The sequence below is a fragment of the Peromyscus leucopus genome, chromosome 14 (assembly GCF_004664715.2).
Source record: "Peromyscus leucopus breed LL Stock chromosome 14, UCI_PerLeu_2.1, whole genome shotgun sequence".
NCBI lineage: Eukaryota > Metazoa > Chordata > Mammalia > Rodentia > Cricetidae > Peromyscus > Peromyscus leucopus.
This window is the reverse complement of record NC_051075.1, coordinates 89,217,763-89,242,147: the sequence shown is the minus strand read 5'-3', so window position 1 is coordinate 89,242,147 and position 24,385 is coordinate 89,217,763. Positions and strand designations below refer to the sequence as shown.

At 50.5% G+C, this 24,385-nt stretch overlaps 1 protein-coding gene across 1 annotated transcript in view; it reads left to right on the top strand.

The window, feature by feature from the left end:
• The first annotated feature begins 8,239 nt into the window (after positions 1-8,239).
• Positions 8,240-24,385, top strand: part of Onecut1 (one cut homeobox 1) — a 35,920-nt gene continuing 19,774 nt past the window's right edge. The window contains exon 1 of the mRNA XM_028865224.2: positions 8,240-9,766. Within this exon, the coding sequence (XP_028721057.1) occupies positions 8,662-9,766 (1,105 nt within the window). The 5' untranslated portion in view covers positions 8,240-8,661. The remainder of the gene's footprint in view (positions 9,767-24,385) is intronic.

The following is a 24,385-nucleotide window of genomic DNA, read 5'->3' as shown; positions in this document are numbered from 1 at the left end:
CCTACTCTCCCAGCAATGGACGTCCTCTCGTCCCTTTCGGGGCCAGAGCAAACGTCCCAACTATCCACTCTAACCCAAAACACTTCTCAGGACGCGGCAGGCCTGCTTGCCGGCAGCGACCGGCATCCAGGGCACACACAGCCCTTCACGTAGCTGTCAGGGTCACCACGACCTCCGCCCCCAGAGGCGGGTCCTCGTGCTTGGGGGAGGGGACCGGGCTGCTGAGCGCCCTACGGGGGAGGGGGGAGGGACCAGGGGCCTGCGACCGTCCCTAGGGCGCTGACCTTTTCTGCAGCCCCGCAGGGTCAGGATGTAACCTTTCGCATCCCCGCTCACTGCACGCGTCCTCTCTCGCTGTGGCCTCCGCTAGGGGACAGGGAGAGGGGTCGATGCTGGGACTGGCAGCCTCAGTGACCGCAGAGGACCCGACGTGGGTGAAGACCCAAGCCTGCCTGCTCTGCATGCCTGGGGCGCCCGGCATTACAGAGCAGCCGCAGGCCAGGCCGAGGCCCTGTTAACCCAGCGGGTAGCGGGGAGGGGAGGTGGGGTGCGGGGCCTGGGCTTCCTGCGGGGTCTCGAACAGTTTTCCCATCACTCGGGCCGGGGCGAGCTGCGCGCGCGACAGCCTTGTCCAACAGGCTCCCTCCCCCCCCACCTCCCCCCCCGGGAGGCCGCAGTCCTCTTCGGGGACTGGGGCTAAGCCAACCCGAGGAAAAAACCCAGGCCAAAGTCCGGACCGCAAAGGTTCGGCCTCCGGTCGCCGCCCGGACAGCGGGGACCGACCTCACGCCAGTCCGCTTCCACCCACTTCCAGAGGCTTCTGTCTTCGGCGCCTCTACAGGGCTCTCCCAGCGGGGAACCGGGCAGAAGGGCTGCACACCGGAGGCTAAGGCTGCTGTGGCGCACCCGGCCCCCCAGCTCTCCACAGCTTGGGGTTTTCGCGGTCTCCCCAGCTGGAGCCAGGGCCGCCAGAAGCCAAGAGCTCTAGGTTCAAATGCATCAAAGTTCCGAAGTCGTTTATCCGGGTTTCATAAATAATTTTCTTCTTACACTTAAGACCGATTCCTGCCCCCTTCCCATTTTTATTGCGGGGTTTCAGTGGCTAAAAAGTTTCCAAGGAGGGTGGGCGGTCATTCCCCTTTTTCCATCATTAATGTCATTACTACGAACTATCAATAACCTTGTCGTTGGGAGCCGAGTTTCACGGTATTGATCCACGCAGCTATTCATCTCTGCCATGCAAGACACGGAATAATTTTCGCATTACAGTAGCTTGGATTTGCTTTTAATTCATATTTAAAGCTGCAACCGGCTCAGTGGAGCGCTCTGTGAAAGACTAGAGGCGCCTAATTAATAATAAGTCAGAAACGAAGGAAGGCACCGGCGAATAAATAATTAATACAGACATCTATGTCTCTTTGAATATTGCTCCTTTAAAAATTTAGACTTACCAGGACCATACTGTAAGTCTACCATTTATATTGCGGGGATGATTTAAGAAAGCTATTTTTTCCCTTGAAATACAATAATAAATTATTTACGGTGTTTTGCAAACCTAAGTTCCTTCATTAGCCGGCCCCTCTGGTTTGTTTCTTCCAGGTGGAAAACACCAGTTTTTTAAAATAATAATTACATTAAGCTTACAACAAGAACCACCAGCTAACATTAGATTCGGATAGCTAGGGCAGGCACAAAACGGGAGAAGACCAAAGTGTAGGATCCCCTACGCTGGGAAAATGTTGGAATCTACTGCATATGGGGTTTTGTCCCCGAGAGAAAAAGAAAACCCAGAATATTGTCCAGTGACCTTAGACATTTGCTGGCGCCCAGTATGACAGGTTTAAGAGAACTCGAGGTTCTGAAATGACCCCAGAAGAGAGGTGTCTTGGGCATAGAGTGTCATGGTGCCTCTGCACACACACACCCCATGATAAAAAGAGTGGGGGAGAATGGAATTTTAGAGACCAGGCTTTTGAAAAGTTAGGGCTGATTTTCACAGTAGTCAGGAGCTACTGGTATCCCCAGAGGTTAACAAATTCAAGGGGGTAGGAGTGATTGAAAAATCTGAGGTTTTTTGTGCGAGATGGACTAGGATTTGTTTGCCATGTTGTTAGCAATATTGATTTTTTGTTACTTGGATTAATGTATGTTAAACAGGAAAATACGGGCATTAGTCAAGCACATTATAATCATCTATTGCTGAGAGGAAGGTTTCTCCGGTGATGTTGGAAACTGGGGCGGCAGGCAGTTCCAGTGAGGTGGGAACACTCTGGAGCAAAGTCTGGGGGCATCTGGAACTGGAGGGGCTGGTAAGGTAGATTCACCTACAGTTCCACCTCCCACCCACCCTCTCCTTGTAGAGTTACTGCAGCCTCTAATTTAACAAAACCGCAAACTAGGTGCATCAGGTGTCAGGGCTGCCTGGGTCTACCAAAGTTTCTTACCTACACGTCCGTATTCCCACACCCCCACCTCTATGTCTTTGGGCCCTACTGACATCCCTTCAACAGTCTGAGACCTCATTTCAGGCATGGGGACTCCAGTAGCAAAGCGTTAGTGAATTCACCCAGTTACACATACACTTACACGCGCACATGCACACACACACACACACACACACACACACACACACACCACTAACACACACAAATGGAACCATGCATGTGAAATCTGTGAAAGACTGGGGCCGGGCGCAAGAGTCTGGAGACCCTACAGGCAGACTCATAGACCGTGGGATGGGCCAGGCCTAGAGAAGCCTGCATCCGACAGTCCCCTGTATCATGGCAAACCTCTGGCTTGGTTCTTCAATCCCACCGGCTGACACACCTTTCTTCCCAGTCGGGTGATGATGGGATATGGACCAAAGCTTTTGTACTCTTCCTTTTTTCCTTTTAGCGTCACACACACACACACACACACACACACACACACACACACACACACACACACACACACGTGGGGGGGGGACCAACGGGTTGTATTTATGGGGCAAGACCCACATCCAGGCCAAGGTCTTTTCCCTAACTCCGTAGAAACTGGAGGTCAAGCACGAGACCCCTTGTGTCTTGGACAGGTTCTGAAAGGCGCGTGAAAGCCAAGGTCTGGAGGTTGGGGTGGAGCAGGGGACTCTAGTCCACTCCATAATCCTACTAAAGGGCCAGGGCACAGAGCCTCTGGGTCTGAGACCGAGGGTGGGGACTGGAGAGATAAGGTGGCTGATTTGTGAAAGGCGGGCTGGGTCGGAAATGGGGAGGGGGCGTGGAGGGAGGTGAAGTATGGGAAGTAAAGGAAAAAGTAAAATATGAGTCCCCCAGCTTGGAAAAAGCAAAATCCAAACCCCGCAGAGCAGGCCGAGGAGGGAGATGAAGGCAAGAGGGCAGGCGCTCAGAACACCTGCGTTTTATTTTTAAATCTTCTAGGTGTCTGTGGGTCATATAAAGACAAGGGCAGTAACGATTATTCTGTTAAATCTATGGTACTTGACTTCGCAAACACTAATTGATTAGACACCAAAATGATTTGTTTAAAGAGTTTTCCTCCTTCCCAAGTGCAGCTGTTCTGGGCCTGCGTCGGCGGCGTTGCCGGGCGACGGTGGAGTTCGCCAAGTGGGCGTGCGTGCGTCGGCCCCCGGCTTGGGGTAGGTTGGCTGGTCTAAGCCCTGTGCATCTGGGGCTCTCAGCCGGATGGTGGCTGGTGACTTCTGCTCCCCACGTCGGAGAAGTACTAGAGAGCATCGCGTTAGTACAACTGGCCCTCCGTCCACCCTTCTGAGTTTTCCTTACTTTGAGTCGCTTTGAGTCGCCAACATGAGGGTCCTCACTCTCACCCCTTCCTTTCAATTCCCAGTTTGGACACTCTCCACCACCAGACGGCCACTGCTAATCCATCGCAGACCTCCAGAGGACAAGGACTGGAAAAAGAGTATTCACCGCTGCCCCAAATCTGGGAAATTCACCGGCTCCCTCACCACCTTGGGTAGGGTACCTCTCTCCGTTAACATAAAATTCTAACCAAGAGAAAAAAAATCCACTGAAGGTCAGACTCTACAGAAGGCTAATCTTGACCGGCACTGGGCTCTGCCACCCGCCACCCTGGAGCTAGAAGCCTCTCCCTTAGTCCCACAGCCTCTGTGACACCCAAAGCAGGAGACCCCCAGAAAGAGTTTCAACCCAGAAGATTCCGTTGGTAGTTCACTCGGTCCCAGGAGAACAGGCAGTTTTCTTCCTTGCCCAGGAAGTGACCAGAGATGTTCTCTGCGTGGTCAGTTCTCCCACCGCCACCGAGGCGGCTCCAAGCAGTTCCTGGAGTTAGGTGGGGGTCAGAGGGAGCTGACCGCTCTTCCGCAGGCATCTTCTTGAGGAATATGGGGGGAGGAGATGAAAGACTGGGTGGTGCAAAAGTGCTCGGTTTAAAATCATTTTCATGCGCAAAACAATATTTAGGGGGAAAAAAGGAAAAGGGAGGTTAGCCAGACAGAGGAATGAAAACTATATAGGCACAAAATAGAGGCACAAAGTTTGAAAATGGGGCATTAGAAGCCCCACCCGAATGAGAAGACACTATTCCTCCCTCCCTTTTGTGCAGAGGAAAGGGGTTGGGAAACGGTGTCACGTCGCATGGAACTGGGAATTAATTTGTTGTTTTAATTTTTTTTCTTTTTTGGGGGGTTTTTTTGAGATTGTTTTAATTTTTTTTCAATAATGCACCATCAGACCACCTGTTCTAAAATTCTTGTCTATTCTAAGCGCCAACAGCAATTTTCTGAATAAATTTTCTCCAGAGACAGAAAGACTCCAGAGGACGACAGTAGAACCCTGTTGGAAGCATCTAGAATCAAATCCTTCACCCCATTTATCAAGGATTCTGCTGTAGCCAGAATCCACCCACATGTCCCTCCCTGGGAGTTTCATGCTAGCCTCTGCATGCTTCAGAAAGGCTGGAGGGCTTCAGAAGCTGAGGGTAAGGGTCTCTCACCCTGAAGTCCTAGGTAGGGACATTTGCTGAACCCCAGGACTGCCAGATACCAAATGGGAACCGAGCACCTGATGGCCCCCCGAGAGCCTAGAAGCATTTCTTTTGAATGGTCCATATGTTACATCTCTACTGCTCACAAAGAAAACTAAGCCATTGACTCTGAATCACATGGACCATTCTTAGAGAACCTTGTGTGGCCAGCATTTACAAGAATGGCCTTTTCCCCAAGTCTGATGATGTTTCCTTGCAAACTGAAGCCTGTTTAGCAGAGGACACATTTCATTTACCCACCCACTCCCAGACACTTGAGACATTTACAAAATAAACATCAATAATAGAGTCTTTGCCTAGCTCAAGGCCCTAGGTTCAATCCCCAGAAGCACAAAAGCTCATTTCCAATACGAAAATACTGTAACAAGTATCGAGTCGAGCCTTTTACCCCTGTTTTTTAAAACACATGTTTTAATACCGCTTTTGACATTTTTTTCTTTAATTGTCCTGCAGTTGCTTAGAACCAAAGCTGTTAAATATAACTCTTCCCTCCACCTCACACACTTACCTCTCCAGTTTCAAGGCATTCTTCCACAGACTCTAATTCTCTCTTCCCTTGGAGTACACCTAAGGGAGCCAAGCTTTGTGCTGGGAACTCTAAGAAAAGAAGACAAGATAACAAAAGATAACCCCAGTCTCCTAGCATTTGACAATCCCTCAGAGGCCAGAGGGGTGGGGGACCATCCTTTCTACACTCCATAGTCGATGACAGGAAATGCTGCTGAGAGGTCAAAAACACCTTGCTTCTGACTCACCAACTACAGGAAAACCGTGCAATAAAAGGTGTGAACTAGAGGAGGAGGAAGAGGAGGAGGAAGAGGAAGATTCGTGAACCAAGTCCTACTGCCGTGCAAGAGTGGCTTCTTGTTGGGGGGGGGGGTCAAACACTGAAGTGAGCCAGGCCAAAAGATCCTTCCAGAACTTCCTTTCTCCTTTGGGAACCGAAGCTGAAACAAGCCACCTTTTGACAAAGCCCCTTTGGTGCGTGGGCAGAGGTGAGCTCCCTCGTTCCCACCCTTCTTCCCGCGTGGGCTCCAGGGCCTCAGCCAGGAGTCTCCACGAAGGAGGTCTTCCCAGTCTCCAACGGAGTCGGGGAGGAACACCACGAACAACTTGTGTACTGATTTCTTTCACTTTTCAAATGAACGGTCTTTCAAGAAGAGAGGATCGTGAGGACAGATCAATCATTTCAATGGGATTAAAATACGGTGGCAGACACAGTTGAGCGTGGATTGCTTTAACTCACCCTGTGGTCTTATACGAGAGGGGAAAGGGGTTCAAGAATAAGAAAGGAACGGTGGATTTGCCTTCTGAAGCTGATTCGCTAGATAGAAAATATTTTATGCTTGAATGTGTCTGAAGAGATGATAATAAATTAAATTAGTGTAGTTTTGGTTTTGGCCAGTGGACTCCCCCGCCCCCCCCCCAAAAAAAAATACTTTTTCCTGGGGGAAGTGCTCCAGATTCCTAAACGGCCATGACCAAGTGGGCAGGAAGTAGGATCTACAGCAGTTATTTGGGTAGGATGGGGGCCTTTCTGATGATGAGACCCAGAAGATTCAGTCAGTCCCGGAGCCTAGCATTCTAGGAAGTCTTAGTGTACCCACTGACCTTGACTGACCGGGAGTGATCTTGCTCTTTTGGTGGCAGGGACCTGGGCTCAGAGATGAGTTCGTTTGTGCCTTAGCTGATGGGATTTCGTCCCCAGGGTTCACCCCACCAAACTTTTCTTACAGACCCCCACCACCATCACGACTCAATCCTAACCTCTCTGAAAAACGGTTCTGGGGAAGGAAACACGGGCGGTGGTGGGCTCTGTGTTTGGCGACTAGCAGGCCTCAGACACTTTGTTCAGTGACTGAACCCTGGAAGCCCAGCTTCGAGGCTATCCTTATTGTGAACACCGCTAGCCCCGGGCTGAGGCTCGGCGCTGACCCGGCCGTAACTGCCAAGGGTTTGACAATGGGCACATCTGTCCTTTCTCCAAGGGATAAAAGCACCTAAGCAGACAAGGCTCTGCCTTTTGTTACGGACTTTTTTCTTTCTTTCTTTTGTAAATAAAAGAAAGCCGCGGCATGTGGCGGCCGGGTGTGTGTCCCACACTGGGGGCCTCCCCACGCGTCCCCACCAGGCTGAAGGCCCGGGTTCAATTCCGGATTGGAGCGTGACTGTGACAAGGGCGCAATTATGCCCAGAGCTGAATTGATTTTCAAATCTGGAGGCTTCTTGCAGGGACGCCGGGAAGAGGAAGGCGTCCCTGCGGGCCAAGCGGAGACCCGCGCGGCCACGTGCACTCTGCCTGCGTGGGTACTCCTTCGGAGCAGCAGCAGCCTCTAGGTGCTCTTCTGGAAAGGCTATGGAGTAACTAAGAGAGAGCAGCCCCCGATGTTAACCGGGGAGCCCATCCAGGCACTCTCTGCTGTCCCCCTTACGACCCCCCCCCCCAGCAGGCTTAACCGAAGTGGAAAGCCGCCTTAATAGGGAGCATAGTGGAAGACCTCCTCTGAAGTCTGGAACAGCGGGGTGTGGCCTCGATCCGGACTCAAGGCACTGAGTGCTCCTCTGCCCATGGCTCGGATGGGGAAAGATGGATCTAGGAGTACCGGGGAGGATCATAGGCGCCGATTCAACAGCGGCCTGGCTAACACAGGCTTGAAAGTATACACCTCCCAGGCCCCATAGGCCAGGCATTTAAGGTTGGAGAATGACCTCCAGCAACCCTCCAGGGAATAAAGCCCAGTGGGCGAGTGGGCGAGGGCCATGGCACAGTCCCCACGCCACCCCGGCTCCTCGCGGGCGACCTGCACCGGCAAACAGCCACTCAGACCCAGGGGCTTTAACTCTCTCACCTAACTGGTCCACAGTGACAGAAGCTAGGCAAGAGAGTCGGGCTGGGAAGAGAGGGGAAGGCAGTGAGGAAGACCAGGGGGAGGAAGCAAAGCCTCCCGGGACAGTGGCAGCGGCTCCAGGTCGCGCTCTGCGCGCGTCCCGTGCACGTGCGCACCGCCCCGGGGCCATCCGGCGCCGCCTCGAAAGCTCTTTCTCTCCCCCCCCCCACCTCGACCCCCCCCCACCCGGGTTCATTTGTACTGGGACGTCACGGAGCCCGTGCACTGGGACCGAGGGGGCGGGGCCTGGGAGCGCGCATGCGCGCTGCGCCCGGCGGGCGTGAGGGCGGGCAGCGGCAGCGGCGGCGGCTACCGAATCGCGGCCACAGTCTGCAACAGTAACCGAGCCATGGCTCGAGCTGGCGGGCGGCGCGCCGGGCAAGCAGCAGCCGCGGCAGGCGCACGGGCCGCGTCAAGGGAGCCGGGGTCAGCACGATTCTAAGAAAGAGAGGGGCGTGAGGGGGCCGGGCTGGGCGGGCTAGGGGCACCGCGCTCTCCCAACAGCGCGGATCCTTTTTGGAAATTAATATTAAAAAAAAAAAAAAAAAAAAAAAGCAAGCAGAGGGGAAGGTGGGAGCAAGAGAGAAGGCGAGACACACAGAGAAAGAGCGAGAGACACAGCTCCCCACCGTGAGAGGAAGAAAGGCCACAGTCGCCGGCGGCTGCCGATGTGAAGACTGGACTCCGTGCGCCCCTCGCCGCCTCTGCCCGGCCACATCGATGTTGCAGCCCGCTCGCCCGCATCACGATGAACGCGCAGCTGACCATGGAGGCGATCGGCGAGCTGCACGGGGTGAGCCATGAGCCGGTGCCCGCCCCTGCCGACCTGCTGGGCGGCAGCCCTCACGCGCGCAGCTCCGTGGGGCACCGCGGCAGCCACCTGCCTCCCGCGCACCCGCGTTCCATGGGCATGGCGTCCCTGCTGGACGGCGGCAGCGGAGGCAGCGATTACCACCACCACCACCGCGCCCCTGAGCACAGCCTGGCTGGCCCCCTGCACCCCACCATGACCATGGCCTGTGAAACTCCCCCAGGTATGAGCATGCCGACCACCTACACCACCTTAACCCCTCTGCAGCCGCTGCCGCCCATCTCCACCGTGTCCGACAAGTTCCCTCACCACCATCACCACCACCATCACCACCACCACCCACATCACCACCAGCGCCTGGCGGGCAACGTGAGCGGTAGTTTCACACTTATGCGGGATGAACGCGGGCTGGCCTCCATGAATAACCTCTATACCCCCTACCACAAGGACGTGGCTAGCATGGGCCAGAGCCTCTCGCCCCTCTCTGGCTCCGGTCTGGGCAGCATTCACAACTCCCAGCAAGGGCTTCCCCACTATGCTCATCCTGGAGCGGCTATGCCCACCGACAAGATGCTCACCCCAAATGGCTTTGAAGCCCACCACCCTGCCATGCTCGGTCGCCACGGAGAGCAGCACCTCACGCCCACCTCGGCCGGCATGGTGCCCATCAACGGCCTTCCTCCGCACCATCCCCATGCCCACCTGAATGCCCAGGGCCACGGACAGCTCCTGAGCACAGCTCGGGAGCCCAACCCTTCGGTGACCGGCTCGCAGGTCAGCAATGGAAGTAATTCAGGGCAGATGGAAGAGATCAATACCAAAGAGGTGGCGCAGCGTATCACCACCGAGCTCAAACGTTACAGCATCCCACAGGCCATCTTCGCGCAGAGGGTGCTCTGCCGTTCCCAGGGGACCCTTTCGGACCTGCTGCGAAACCCCAAGCCCTGGAGCAAACTCAAGTCGGGCCGGGAGACCTTCCGGAGAATGTGGAAGTGGCTGCAGGAGCCGGAGTTCCAGCGCATGTCCGCGCTCCGCTTAGCAGGTGAGCCGATGGGCGCGTGGGCGAGATAAGGGATTGAAGGTGGGAGGGAATGAGAGAAGGCTGGGCGCGCTTCGTCCCGCTCCGCCTCCCCTTTCTCCCCTAGACCTGGAAGAGCCAGCTTAGGCAGCCGACCTTCTCCTTCGGGAGCTCAGTGCATTGGGCTGTGGGAGGCTTCGAAGACTGAACAAGGCGGCCTCCGTGACTTGGGGGTCGCATTTGTGCTCGGGGACAGAACTACAGGGTTTTGAGCCGCAGGCCGAGAGAGACTCTTGGAACCTGGTGGGACACTGGGTGTGTGGTTCTCAGCGGAACCCAGCGGGTTTGGGAAGGGACGAAGGATGCCTAAAACTGGGTCCGGTTGCTCACTGCACATACCCGGCGCGGGGCTGGCACTACTCAAGCTACCAGTCAGTATTTGGCTGAGCTGGCCGCGGCCACCCACTCTTGCCCCCGTTGTATTGGCGCCGCGCGTCCGGGGAACCGCACTTCGATAGGGTGTGTGCAGATTCCAAACCTGCAGGCGATGTGTGCCTGACGGGCTGGTTTGGAAGGGTTTCCACACATGCGCTGCGGCCGTGGAAAGGAGAGGGACAGAGACAAACAGTGACCAGGTCCCCAGGAACCTCCCGGTTGAGCCCAAGGACCACCGCTGACAACTCGCTTTTTCGTTTTCGTGATTTTTTTTTTTTTTCATCTAAATCTCGGTGCTACTGGGTAGGAGTGTGTAAATGCTCCCCCCCCCCCCCAATCAGCAAGCTGGTCTCCCAGTTCAAAACCTCTAGCAGGCTGTTTGATGTTTGAGCGCTGAAAGTCTCAGCTGCCAAGTGCAAGCGCCAGGCCTGACTCCTCTAGTGGACCAAGAGACCTAGTGGACAGCTGAGCCCAGATGATGAACCGCACCAGGGATTCAGACACAGTCGGCGACCCTTGAAGACGCGAGAAGAGGGCAGCCTAGGGGCGGACTGTGTTCCTGAGACCTGGGTGGAGGTTGCCGCGTTGATTGACTCCTGTGTCCGCGTCCCCCCACTCCCCAGCCCCCGCCTCAAGCCACACACAGCCTCCTCTGAGCCCTGAGCCCAGGTCTGAGTCTTGGTGAAGGGAAAGGTAAACGCTGGAATCAGGGTTTGTTAATTAACTGATCGTTCTCCATTAATTCGTCCCTAGAGAATGAGAGACAGTCAATCCGCTCTGAGCCGAGGGCACTGAGCCGTTTCACGGACTAAAATCAAAGCATGAGGCCAAGCCCCCCCCTCCCCCTACCCGGTGCCTGCCAATGAGAAGCTGGGAAGAGGCAGGTGCGGGCGAGCCTGGGATCCTAGCCCGCGAGGCTACCCTAGTGTTCCCTGCATCTGGGCTCTAGAGGCCTTTGGTGGTAGGTACCACCCTGCTTCAGCCTCTGACCGCCCAGAATTTCCGGCTTAGCTCACTCAGTCCTTGGCTCTAAAGTTCTCAAGGCAGGCTTGGGTTAGTGCGCCCAGGGTTCTGGTGAGGCGAAGGACAGGGGGACCTGGGCCGACCGAACGCCGCGCCTAAGCCGCACGGTTCCACTATGACTTTATGTAGCGGTGGAGCCCCTGCTGGGCTCATTGATTCCCCGCGGGGCAGCTGATTTTTGCTGCTCTCCCAACTAACTGCTCCACCTTCAGAACCTTCCATAGCACCAACACCTTCGCTTGAAGCCAGTGCTCCGGAACTTCCAGGCAGGTAGGGCTCTGAGGCTAGTCAGTGTGGGGCACGGGAAGTGTGGATAAAAAGCGTACTCCCTCACGGAAAGTCCCATCCCATCACTTGGTGAAGACGCTCCAGACATCAGGGACACTCCACCTAGTCTTCTGTCACACCCTGGAAGGAAGAACGGATAGGTCCTGAGCTGAGCTGAGTACCTACCTAGTTCTGGAAACCTAGCCTGTCTACCCTCTGACCTCCAGATAAGAAAACTGAGCTGGGGATGGGGGGGGGGGGTGCTTGGTACTGGGGAGCCCTGTGAATGAAGGCCGAGTTCTAGAACCTGCACACCAAAGGCACAAGTTGGGTGCTGAGCAGGTGCTCATGGGACCCAGGAGGTCATCAAAGGGTGTCTGTACACTAGGTCCCAATGGCTAGCTCTGTTTGTTACTCTTGGCTCCAAGCATGTGGCCTTTTCCTAGAATATGTGGAAAATAGGAGGTTCCAGCAGACACCAAACCCAAGGACACTGGGTGTCCTGAGACAGAGCGAGCAGAGCACCACCTTTCATTCTCGTTTCTGTAACATCAAAGAGTGAGAAGGATCGGGCCTAAGTCTTCAGTGAGGGGGCGAGGCGCTCATGCAAGAAACCCAGAACCATCCCTTCTGCCTCGCAAGTCACAGTCTGTTTTTGAGTCACTAAAGAACAACCAACCCGGCTGGCTCCTTGATTCCCGCCCCCCCCCCCCGCCCCTTCTTAAGAGAGGTCAGTTTCTGGTCCTTGGGATGGTGACTAGCAGGTCTCAGTGACAGAGTCTAAGGACTGACAGCCTGATGCTTTCCCGTGGCAACTGCAGGAACTCAGGGCCTGCTAACCAGCCCTCCCGCGCCCCCCCCCCACACACACACACTGCAGCTTTGCTTGCTGTTGCACTTAAGACTAAACCCTCATCTTTTCCCAACCCCCTTTTAAAGGCCCGACCTAGTTCCTTCACTCAGCAGTGGAAGGGCAGTTTCCTCCATTGCCCCTCTGTGCCCCGTGTTCCACGCAGCATGTTTGGAGGGTCAAAATCCCCTGCACGTGGCAGTATGTTTGGGGAGGCGCCAGAAGGGTGTATAAATTACAAGCGCTGGTGAAAGACTGGAGGAAATTCTCACCAAATTAACTACCTTTTAAAAATCAATATATGTTGCCTCAACGTAATGCTTGCTGCTCCTCATTAAAACGCAGCGTGACCAGACGCCCGCCGCTTCTGGTCCCGAGTGGGGTGGGGAAGCTAAGCTGGGTGCCCCGCCTCTGACGTGGGCGTCTATCAAGACAGGAGGAGATTAGCCTCCAATTAAATATTCCAGGAGGCTTTGGCCCCTCAGCGGGAGCTGACAGCGCAAGAAGAGACTGCAAGAGACACCCACCAGTGAGTGCCTGCCGCTCTAGCGCTGTGCACCCAGGAGATGGTGGCGGTGGCGGCCCAGGTCCTCAGCCCAGGCAAGGCTGTGTGCCGGGCACACAGACCCTGCCAGAGGTGAGGAGACCTCCAGAGCCCTGCATGAAGATGGCCTGCCCTTCAGCACCCGGTACTTCGCCCCCTTGCGGTCCGGTATTTGCCCCTCTGTGCCAGAGGCAGATCTAAGCTGGGGGCAAAGGGGGGTGGGGGGTTCTACCTGGAAGTGGCCCTGAGAAAGTCTTGCCCAACCCAACCTGGGCAGTGTTTGCAATGAGTGGCCTTGCGGTCTGGTTGATTGATAACTGGCCCTGCACACGTCCATTTGCTTTTGTGTTAATATTTATCCCGATCGGTGACATTTCAAGCGTCTGGTGCTGCCAGGTAGGAGTGCTAGGCTGAGCCCTAGGAACCGCATTGGTTCAACCCCTGAAGAATTCTGGGTGGAGAGAGAAGGGGGTGGCCAGGACTGGGTATGAGAGATGCCAGGGCTGGAACGGCTCCTGGGCTCCCGAGTGGGAGGAGAAGGTGGCGGCGCCACACCGATTTCCTGGCGCCCTGCGCCGTGGCTCTCCCGTGATGCAGCTGCTCCTAGCCCTCTGCCGCTTGAACAAAGGGCCAGCAGGGCGCGACCGACCGTGTCCGCCTTGGAGGCTGAGGTCAAGGCCTGGGATGGCTTTCTCCCAGCATGGCTAAGGGATAACCCGTTATCAGGAGGCAACCGAGAGTCCCAGAGCCTCTAGGGATGAACGGTGGGGGTGAACTGGGGTAGTCGGAACACACACATACACACACACACCCCAGCCGGTTATAAAGTCAAAAGGACTTGGGGACAGTTACCAGAAGGCTCTGAGCAACATCTTTCTCACAGACTTTATCTGTCCCCTCGGTGGGACAATAGTTGCCTTTGTGCATTTTTCGTTGGGGCAGCTACATCCCATGAGGAGAGGAAGCGCAATGAGGCTGAGAGGTGCCTGTGGCGATAATTAGCGATTGTAGTTTTTGTAGCGGGCTAAGCCTGCTTTCCGAGGCTTAAGGAGACCTGGTGGTTGCGGTGTGTTGATCTTGTGGCCTTCACAGAAGGACATCCACCAGAAACAAACCGAATGGCATGTTCAGAAGCTGCCTACCTTTTCTCCCTCCCCTAAAATGCAGCCTGGAGATCCTTGAATAATTCTGAGTATCATTTCCGAATGCCCAGAGTCAGGGTACTGCGGTCACTCCAGACCCAGCCGCTTACAACCGACAGAGAACCTTACCAATAGTACAGGTAGGTCGTGGCAGTAAAGCCATCCAAAGCCTACAACGTGACTGTCTTCGAAGCTTTTTGCCCCGCGTGAGCTCGGCAGAGGCAGAGATGAAGTGGCTTCTCGCTCCCGGACCTCGGAACCTAGGTTCGTTTTGCTGCAGCTGGGGTGGCTGTGCTAAGGACGCTGCGCGTGCCCCCTAGTGGCCGCCTGACGAGGGGACAGGAGATAGATGTTAATGCTGGTTGAGGCTTTGTTTTTAGAGCATCCTTGTCCTGAAGATTTTTCTGAGCAGTATTTTGATAGGAAGAAAGTGTGGAGGAGGAAGAGGATGCCTAACAAAAGCCCCATCGAGGAAGACACAATTTCCTTCCCTACCAATTACACCCGGAACTCTAACCTACCCAGAAAGGGTGGCAGTTTCTGTTCCATGCCCGAATTATGCTCTCCGACATATTTTTACCTAAGAGGAGCAATGAGTGCAGAGGTGACCCTGGCAGTCTGAAGTCCAGGAAGCTGGGACCAGTATTGTCCGCACAGATTAACAGTTCCTTTGTTTTGCTTGCTTCCCAGCAAACTGGCCTGAGTGAGTCTGAAGGCAGCCCCCCGGGCCTTAAGCTTGGAAGCCTTTGTTTTCCCATCCCGCGGGGTGAGTGAAAGGCTGTCGGAGCCTGCAGGCATGGAGCCCTGGCCCAGAGTCAGGACGCTGGACAGAGCCCCACCGCCTCGCTGCCTTGGGCTGCACTCTGTCTCTAAAAAAGCTGCTGGGATGGTACAGGATTCCACGCTGTAGCAAGGAAACATTAACAACTAATATTCCGAAGTTTGTGAGAGCAGGAAGCCCCTCCCAGAATAAACACTGGCCCTGCCGGGTCGTCGAAAAGATCAAAACCGTCGTCAAAGACCAGGGGCTGATTGGTTTGTCCCTACGTGGCATGGCGCGTGCACACCAGCATATAAAATCGGAATTTGCGTCCCTGTGGGTGTGACAAGAGTTGGATCATTAAGCTAAAACGTTCAATTCAGTCCCTTTGATCCGTGCTGGGGAAAATCTATAGTCATCTCTAATCTACGAGGTCTTTAAGGAGGTTGTTACACTAGCTGTTTGATGTCATCATCTTCCACATCCGTGGCAAATTCAGCTAATCAAACACGCTGGTCCCCAAAGTTCTCCTAAGCAACAGTTCTTACAGAGCATACTGGTAAAAAAAAAAAAATCCATTCTTGGTTTTCTTGTAAAAAGGAAATATTCAACTCTAGTGGCTGGCTGTGGGTAATTTAGAAGGAGGTTCCCAGGTGTCTCACTCCTCGGCTTCCATAGTTAGTGGCAGCCACGTCCTTGAAGTGATAATGCCCAGTGTTCTCAGCAAACTGCATATAGTGGAGTATTTAAGCACACACTCATTTCTGTAACTCAACCTCAGTAGCTGGAAAGTGAAATAACTGGTTTCATTTCAGACCCTATTTAAATACTAAGATTTCCACGCTTTCATAAAATTGAATACCCCCCCCCAACCAAGGGTCGCTACAGAAAGAGGATCTCATGAAGCTATGCTTGTTATCAAATACATTTCTAATAAAAAAATTCAACCCATATGCATCACAGATCATTTTCTGTGTGTCAACATTTGAATAAGACCAGTGAGTACCTTCAGAAGACTGCCATGTTCTTTCTACATGGAAAATGTTAGTCTCACAGTCCATGAAGAAGGAAGGTCTTATTTCTAATGTAAATGAGTTTAGTACACTAGCATATATTCCTATTTTATCCACTTTACAGGTTTTTATTTTGAAACACTCTGATAAAGCTTACTTTCTTGCTGGGGTGACAGGTGACTGGGCCAATCATGTGACAATCTGACCATTTGATGCAGACATGCAATTATGTATCTGGTCTTACTGTTCTATCATCTACATATGTCTCTTCCCAAAGATGTTACAATGGAACACATAGCTTCTAGAACATCTCCATTCCTTTAATGCATTGATTTAATAAGACAACAGCTGAACAGAGCCCAGCCCTAGAGGATAATTCATCAGGGCTGCCATACCAGTGAAAAAGGAGAGAATTGAAGTTGGTTGTTCACCTGTTTATTGCATGCTGTGGTAGGCATTCCCACCTAATACTCTGTCTATGCCAGTGGCTCACAAGTCTTACTACACATGGAAATCACTTAAAGACTTAAACAACTAATGTCTAGCTGCAACTCCAGATATTCCAATCTAATCAAGTAGGGTGTGAAATCGAGTGGGGTGTGACCCAGGCTCCCAAGTGATCTTAATGTGCACGGAGGTCTGGGAGTCTATATGGTGTGTGGTAGTTACTTTTGCTTTCTCTGATGCTTTCTGTAGTGGAGTTAAATAATTTGTCTTTAGTCACTCCACTGGAATGTACTGATGCCCTGGACTCAGTTTCCCCAATTTAATGACACTGGCCAAGCATATCCTACACCACTGGCTTCTGTTGCCAGTTCCAGACTATAGTCAATGCTCCCAGAATGTGGACATCTGACTCACTATCTTTTTTCCTTCCTTCCTTCCTCCCTCCCTCCCTCCCTCTCGTTCTTTCTTTCTTTCTTTCTTTCTTTCTTTCTTTCTTTCTTTCTTTATTCAAGACAAGATTTCTCTGTGTAGCCATGCTTGTCCTGGAACTCACTTTGTAGATTTGTAGACTAGGCTGGCCTCAAACTCACAGAGATCCGCCTGCCTCTGCCTCCTGAGTACTGGGTTTAAAGGCATGAGCCACCACCGCCCAGCCTGACTCCCTATCTTAAGCATCCATTTAACAAGGTCCATGCATCACAAAGCTCTTGAAATTGGAGAGTAAATCTTTTCTCTCAGGCTCTCAAGAAAAGTTTCTGAAACATTCTTTCTTCTCAGATGTATAAGCAAGATTTCTGTTAATTGCTCGACTCCAAAGAAGCAGGCAGAGTGGTAACAGATGTGAAGCTCACATCTCTCATGGATATATCCACTTGTTCACTTAAACAATTATCGATGGGAAAGGCCCATCTCATTAGATGTGCTCTGCGGGTAAGCTTGGCCCTCTGGGACCCATGCCTGGAGGAAGGCCCAAGCCACCCGTACTTCCAAGGCTGATGTTCTCATCTGCCTTTGGCTCTGTTCTTCCAAAATCAGCTTATTTTAGGACTCTACACATACTTTAGAACTACACACACAAACACACACACACACACACACACACACACACACACACACACATACACAAAGCAAACAGACAAAAAGCTCTGCGTGTATGTTCATAATTGTCTGAGAGCAACTCAGTTTCAGCCAGGCTCCAAGGTACCTGCCACCCTTGATTCTTTGCATATGTCGTGGGGTAATGAGAATGGACAGTTTCTGCAATAATTCCTTTCTTTTAACAGCTGATGATGTTTAAAAAAGAGAGGTTGTCAGAAGAACACAACAAACTATGTGCTTTTCACTTCCTTTTCTTCTTGCCTTCTTAGGCAGAGGAACTGGGGGGCGGGGGCGAGGGAGGGAGGGCGATAGATACACAAGCTTGTGAAGCAATGCCACCTAGTGACAGTGGCGCTCATCACAGGCTTCTTGATGAGTGGGTGAGGAGCGGCTACCGTGATTCCAGTATTGATGGAGTCACAGAAATCGTTCATTAAGGCAATTTAATCTTTGCTATTAAATGTCCTTTCAATTCATTTGGGGTAATTAAGATGCAGTTAAAGTGATTAAATTCTAATTACTTATGCTAGAGAAAGACATATTTGTCACGCTAATGCTGTTAGACGAAGGACTCAGAAAGAAAGTTAACGTTTACTTCGAATGATGCAGCTGGAAAAATCAGTTCCTCTTTTCATCATTAATCTGGCGAGCTGGGTGATTATGTAATGGTACTACAAGCTCATTAAATAGGAGAAGTGCTGATTAAAATGACTGCCAGGAGGAAAACTTGAACAAGAAGTAACTCAGTACAGTATAGTCAGCATTCTTGGGCAAAATCACTAGGTGTTCTCTCCCTCCAAACCCAAAGTAATGAGCACCTGGAAAGCTTTATTCTGGCACTGAGAGAGGGGTGGTACCCAGAAGGCTTTATTACCAAACCAAAGACACTGTCAAATGAAAATATTACCAAAAAAAAAAAAAAAAAAAGGCAGCAGGATCTTATGTATCCCAGGCTAGTCTTGAACTCACCCTGTAACCAAGGATGACTTGAACTTCTGATCCCCGTCTCCACTTCCTGAGTTCTGGAGTGTGCCACCCTGCCCAGTTTGTGTCGTGATGGGGATCAAATCTAGAACATTCGAGCATTTGAAGCAACCACACGACCAACTCAGCTCCATCTCCAGCCCGGAAGGAATGTTTTTTAAAAGAAGAATGGCTCCTTGGAGTAGAGAGGAGCAAGGCAGATGAGCAGGAGTGAAGAAGCAGAGAATTCCCAAGGTCGACACGAACCAGCATTTCCCCTGTAGGCTGCGGGAGCTGCTTCCCATACTGATTCTAGCCTGTTGCTAGGGCTCTTCCTCCCTTCCCCAGGTGGATTCTTCTCCCTGTAGTGAGTAGGTCAGAGTCTTCTGCACTGGGTTACAGCATGATCAATCATTATGCTCACTCTGAAGAGCACTAAGTATCTCCTACATATTGGTCTCTTTTCGATTAGTTTTCCTTGTCCCAGTGTAAAGTAGTTTTACATTATAAAGCAAAAGTTCACTGAGGATGTCCTACCATAATCTCATGGCCCCCAGACTCTTAGGACAGCTTAATTTTGAATGTTCATAAAGGAGAGCTAAATTGAAACTTAAGAATTTGAAGTTTGCTTTACACACACACACACACACACACACACACACACTTTTTAAGGAGATGCCTTCACTTCACATTTTCCTGAGAAGGTGACCCAAAAGTAAGAATCATCAATGAGATAATTGGGGATTATTTTATTTTCCTCAAGAGACCCATGTCTTTTAGTACAGTTAAATTTGCATATTGAAACCATAATTGAGGTTGTCTCTGTCTTCCATTCATCCCATTGAATATTACTCCTGTGCACACCATAAGCAAAGAAGTGCACATTATCAAACTCATCAGTCATTTAAGTTAAACAATTGCCTTTAAAAATAAATCAATTATTTGAATATTTAAAGTCATTATGAATCACATCATGCTGTCTTTTTAATATAATATTTTTATTAATTCTTTGAGAAATTAACACATGACATCATGCTGTCTTCAATTACTAAACGTGGGCAACTCTGGATTAAGAATCAAGTGCCCTAGAGAAAGGTTCACGCAGTAATTACTTCTTAGACCTTGCCAAGTAATTTAACCTTTGTGAGCCTCCGTCTCCTTAAACGTAAAATGAAGGCTTTGGCCTTCGGGTCCCTTCCAGGTTTCACTCTGTCATTGATTGCCTCCTATCACGACTGTGTAACCATGGCAAAGCCCAGCAGGCGCCTTCATCTCCTGTCTCCATTCAGTGTCCTGTCCACCTATATTAGGGTTAGACAAGATGCGGGGCATGGTTGCTCAATCTGGATGGCAGTGTCTCAGGCTGGCCTCTCTAGTCAGGTGCTCGGGAGCTAACAGCCCATGCAGCCAGGAGCACTGTCTCTTGGCACAGTACTGCAGTGTGAGATTCTATTGCCTGTGTTCCAGTAACGCAAGCTGACAGGGATAGCATGGGTTTTCATGGACACATATACACTACCCTGGGAGTGTAAATTAGCATCTTTGCTACAACAAATTTGTGGTCCTCATATAACCATGGATCCACACTCATCTAGTAATTCCACTCATAATTCTAAACTCACAGGATTCCTGGAAATGTGAAAAGACTGCTCCTGGAACCTTTATTCCAAAGAGAAGGGGAAAAAAAAAACCAGAAACAGCCCAATGTAAGGTGTACACATATGAAGCAGAATGTTCATGATACAAACTATTTTTAAAACACAAAGGGTAGAATTTGAGAGTCTGAGGCAGGAAAATCTTGAGTTCAAATTCAGCTGGGACTACAAAAACAGTCCTTGTCTCAAAAGGTTACTAAAATAAATAAATGATAGATAAGATAGAAGAGAAACAGTTGGGTGGGTAGATAAGTAGGTAGATGGCAGATAGAAGATGGTAGATGAATAATAAACAATAAATGATAGGTGGATAGATGATAGATAGATAGATAGATAGATAGATAGATAGATAGATAGATAGATAGATAAACAGACAGATAGATAGAGAAGTAGGTAGATGGTAGATAAATGGACAGATAATAGAATATAGATATATTATGTGGAGAGAGAGAGAGAGAGAGAGAGAGAGAGAGAGAGAGAGAGAGAGAGAGAGAGAATGAGCATGGATGTAGCTCAGTAGTGGAGTGCTTATCCAAGTACAAGCAAACCCTTGGTTGTATCCTTGGCATCTCAAAAAGAAAAACAAGTTCCCTATGTCTTTATACAACAGCTGTGTTCCAATTCTCCTCTTGAGTGGTGGATGGGTTTAAGAGCTTATGTTGTAACCTTTTCAGATCTTATACACATGATACATAGTCTCTTTGAAAGCATTAAGTATTAAAAAGCTTAAACATTGGGTAGGAAGATGATGGTTTGGGGAGGTGGTTTATTTGTTTGGGAGAGTTTTTCAGTCTGGTCCCCCAACCTACTTTTATTCTAATACACCCTGAGCATTCTGTATTGTCATTTTTTCAGGACTTGATCCTTACTAGATACCAGTTTTGTCAGGGAAAGGTAGTCCGTTGTGGGCCGAGTGTAGGGAAGAACCACTGACTTCCTCCCTTACCTGAGCCCCTACTCTAGTGCAGTCTGCTAGGGCGACCCAAAGGTACTGCACACTTGTCCAGGAAATAGGACTGGTGCAGAGAGACAACAGGCTGTTCTGTTCCTATGCTTCTTCCAGGAGCTGAGGGTGTTCAGCTCAGTGTGTGTTGCAGGAAGAAGTCTAAGTGTAGTGAAAGAACACTTTTAAAGACCTAGAGAATGAGATGGGATTAAGTCCAAAGTCAGGGTGACAGGAACAGAATGCATGGAGCCTGGGGCTAAAATTCCTCTGTAGGCTTCTCCTTTCTTTCCTTCTTTCTTTCTCTCTTTCTTTCTTTCTTTCTTTCTTTCTTTCTTTCTTTATTTATTTATTTATTTATTTATCTATTTCTCTCTTTCCTTCCTTCCTTCCTTCCTTCCTTCCTCCTTTCTGTCTTTATGTTTTTCTTTCTTTATGTCTTTCTTTCTTTCTTTTAAAATAAGTTTCTCTCGTGTAGCCCAGGCTGGCCTCTAACTCACTCTGTAGCCAAGGCTGGCCTTGAACCTCTGATCTTCCTGCCTTCATCTCCCCAGTGCTGAAACTACAGGCATGAGCTGCCCAAACCTTTTGTTCTCTGCAAATTTCTTGAATCTGAATTACTACAAAGTTGGCAGCTTCTCTCTTCCCCCGGCTCAGCAACACCTTCCCATCAGCAACACCCAGGCTATGATTTCAATAGTGGAGAGCAAAGCACCATACGTTACATATTCCTTCGAGGGAGACAATCAGATTGGTGGCAAAGGGGAGGAGAAGAAAGATTCCCAGGTGCAGCATAACATAGAAATAATGCACATCTGTAACCTCCGCAGTCTAAGGCTGAGGCAAGAGGATCAGGAAGAAGCTCAAGGCCAGCCGAGCTACATAAGACCCTGATTTTTTTAAAGTGGTACTGTGAATTTAAGACCAAGTGACTTTTATTTACTTCTCTCTTTTTTTCTGGAATAGCTTATAGCCTTGCTCAGCGTGCACGGGGTCTGTATATAAAATCTCTAACTTCTTTTCATCCCTTTCAACTCTAAAGTTCACTCAAGATTTTGAGATCCCTGTAGAAGGAGCTAATTCCAAACACACACTCTTCCAACTTGGAAGCTATCATGATTCTGTGCATCCTTTCTTCTCTGAGTGAACCTCAGAGACCAGCAGCATCACCTGGGAACTCTGGGTTCAGCCCTGATCTCCTGCATCTAAATCTGTATTTTCACAGGGTCCCCAGGAGGTTCCTATATGTGTACAGTCTGGGAAGGACTATAGAAAACCCTTCAGCATTTTCCTATTCCTTCGTTTGCCCAAACACTGACTGGCTAGAGACTTATGCACCAGGCACTGGGCAAAGTACAGGCACACAAAAGAGGAACCTTAAAAGTACCGATGGAGACTTTATGTGTCTGTACAGGCCAAGGGCCTCTGGCAGCAGGGGCTAAAGGCAGCCGTGGCCAGTTGTGAGATGAAATGATGAGGTCTGCGGTTTTGAGAGCATGCTGGAATGGAGGGGCCAGATGAACAGCTGAGCAGTAGCTAAGAGAGATGGCCTGCAAACATGGGCAGTGGTAAATTTTCAGAGCTACGTCTAAAGTAAAATGGAGCAGGGATCCTGGGAGTGGTTCTGATGGGGATTAACTCCTGTGACCCTGCCTTGGGAAGCTGGGCATTTGGGTACACCATTACCCAGAGCAGCTGTGATGGTGTGGTAGTCAGTCTTTCCCACCCTGGGCCAATTGCTGCCTCCGAGGACATAAGACCTTTAAAGAACCAATGCAAGGGATGAAACACACCCACTCCTGTTGTTAGAGGAACAGAAGTAACCCCAGGAACAGGGACCCAATCTGTCAGCAAAGACTAGGAGAAGAGAGACTCAGCATGGGCATGTGTGTGTGGTGGGCATGTGTGTGTGGTGGGAGATGTGTGTGAGGTGGGCATGTATGTGGTGGACATGTGTGTGTGGTGGGGGATGTGTGTGTGTGTGGTGGACATGTATGTGTGGTGGACATGTGTGTGGAGTGGGCATGTGTGTGTGTGTGTGTGTGTGTGTGTGTGTGTGTGTGTGTGTGAAGTCTTGGCAAGTCTTGGTTGAGCCGTGAGTCACCCTGTGGTGGGAACAGCACTGAACACAACACAAGCCTTATTTCACCAGAAAGAGAATCCTGCTTTTCTTTAATCTGGTTGTCTTAAGGTTGCTTTCTATTGCTGTGATAAAATTCTGTCCAGAACCAAACTGGGACAGCCATGATGGCGCCCGCCTTTAATCCCAACACCCGCGAGGCAGAGGCAGTCAGCTCACTTGTGACTTCCAGGCCAGCCAAGCCTATATCAGAAACAAAACAAACTTGGGGGAGAGAATGGTTTGTATTATCTTACAGCTTACAGTCCATCATGAAGGAAAGTCAAGGGAGGAATCCGAGGCAGAAACTGAAATAGAAGCTGTGGAGGAGTGTGGCTTACTGCTTATCACTAACCATGGATTGCTCAGCCTGCTTCCTTACACAACCCAGGACCACCTGTTAGGGATGCTCACGATGGGCTGACCCCTCCCACATCAACCATTAATCAAGAGAATTTCCCGCAGATTTGTCTACAGGCCGATCTGATGGAGCAATTTTCTCCACTGATTCTTCTTCCCAGATGACCCTGACTTGTATCTAGTTCACAAAACTACCCAGCATAGTAGTTATTTGCATGATTGTCCCATGAGCCCCAAAATGAAAGAAGGATTGTTTCTAACTAATAAACATGTATTTTACGTATACATCATACAATCATAATTTTTAAAAAGTTAAACATAAATAGGCATACAAAGTTTTCTTCCTAACCCATCCTCCTGTCATTAAAGTTGACACTAAACTTCTCTGTGTTTTCAGGTACTCTATACTAAAGTTAATAAAACAGGACTTTAAATTTTAGAATGTATCATCCCACCAGGAAGAGGCTGAAAGGATATTCACACACAAAAAGGATTGGTTATCCTTACGGGGATGTGGGACAAGGATGGGGCGGGGGTGGGGAGCTTCTGAAACTTGGGGGTCCTTTTGCACTCTCCAAAGATAACCTGTGGCTTTTAAAGCCTATGAACACGTGTGTGTGTGTGTGTGTGTGTGTGTGTGTGTGTGTGTGTGTTTGTGTGTGCGTGTAGGGTGGATGGTCTTCTTTATAAATAATTAAAGGCTCTTCATCCCTCAAACTATGAGTTTCCAGGGAAAGTGGAGAAGGCTTCTTGCTTTAGTTCTTTTAACTGACAGTTACCTCTCTAGAAATGTTTACTCCCACATCAGGCCGTGTGCCAGAGCAGAGGGCTGAGTGACAACAGAGAGGCAGTGTAGGGTGACCATGCTCTAGGGAGGTGGAAAGTAATCCCAACTTCAGTGGAGTTTCCTTTATTCCAAGCCAGCTTTGAAAAGTAACTGAGGGGCTGGAGAGACGGCTCACTGGCTAAGAGAGCACACTGCTCTTGCAGAGGAGTTGAACTTCCAGCACCGGTGTCAACTGAC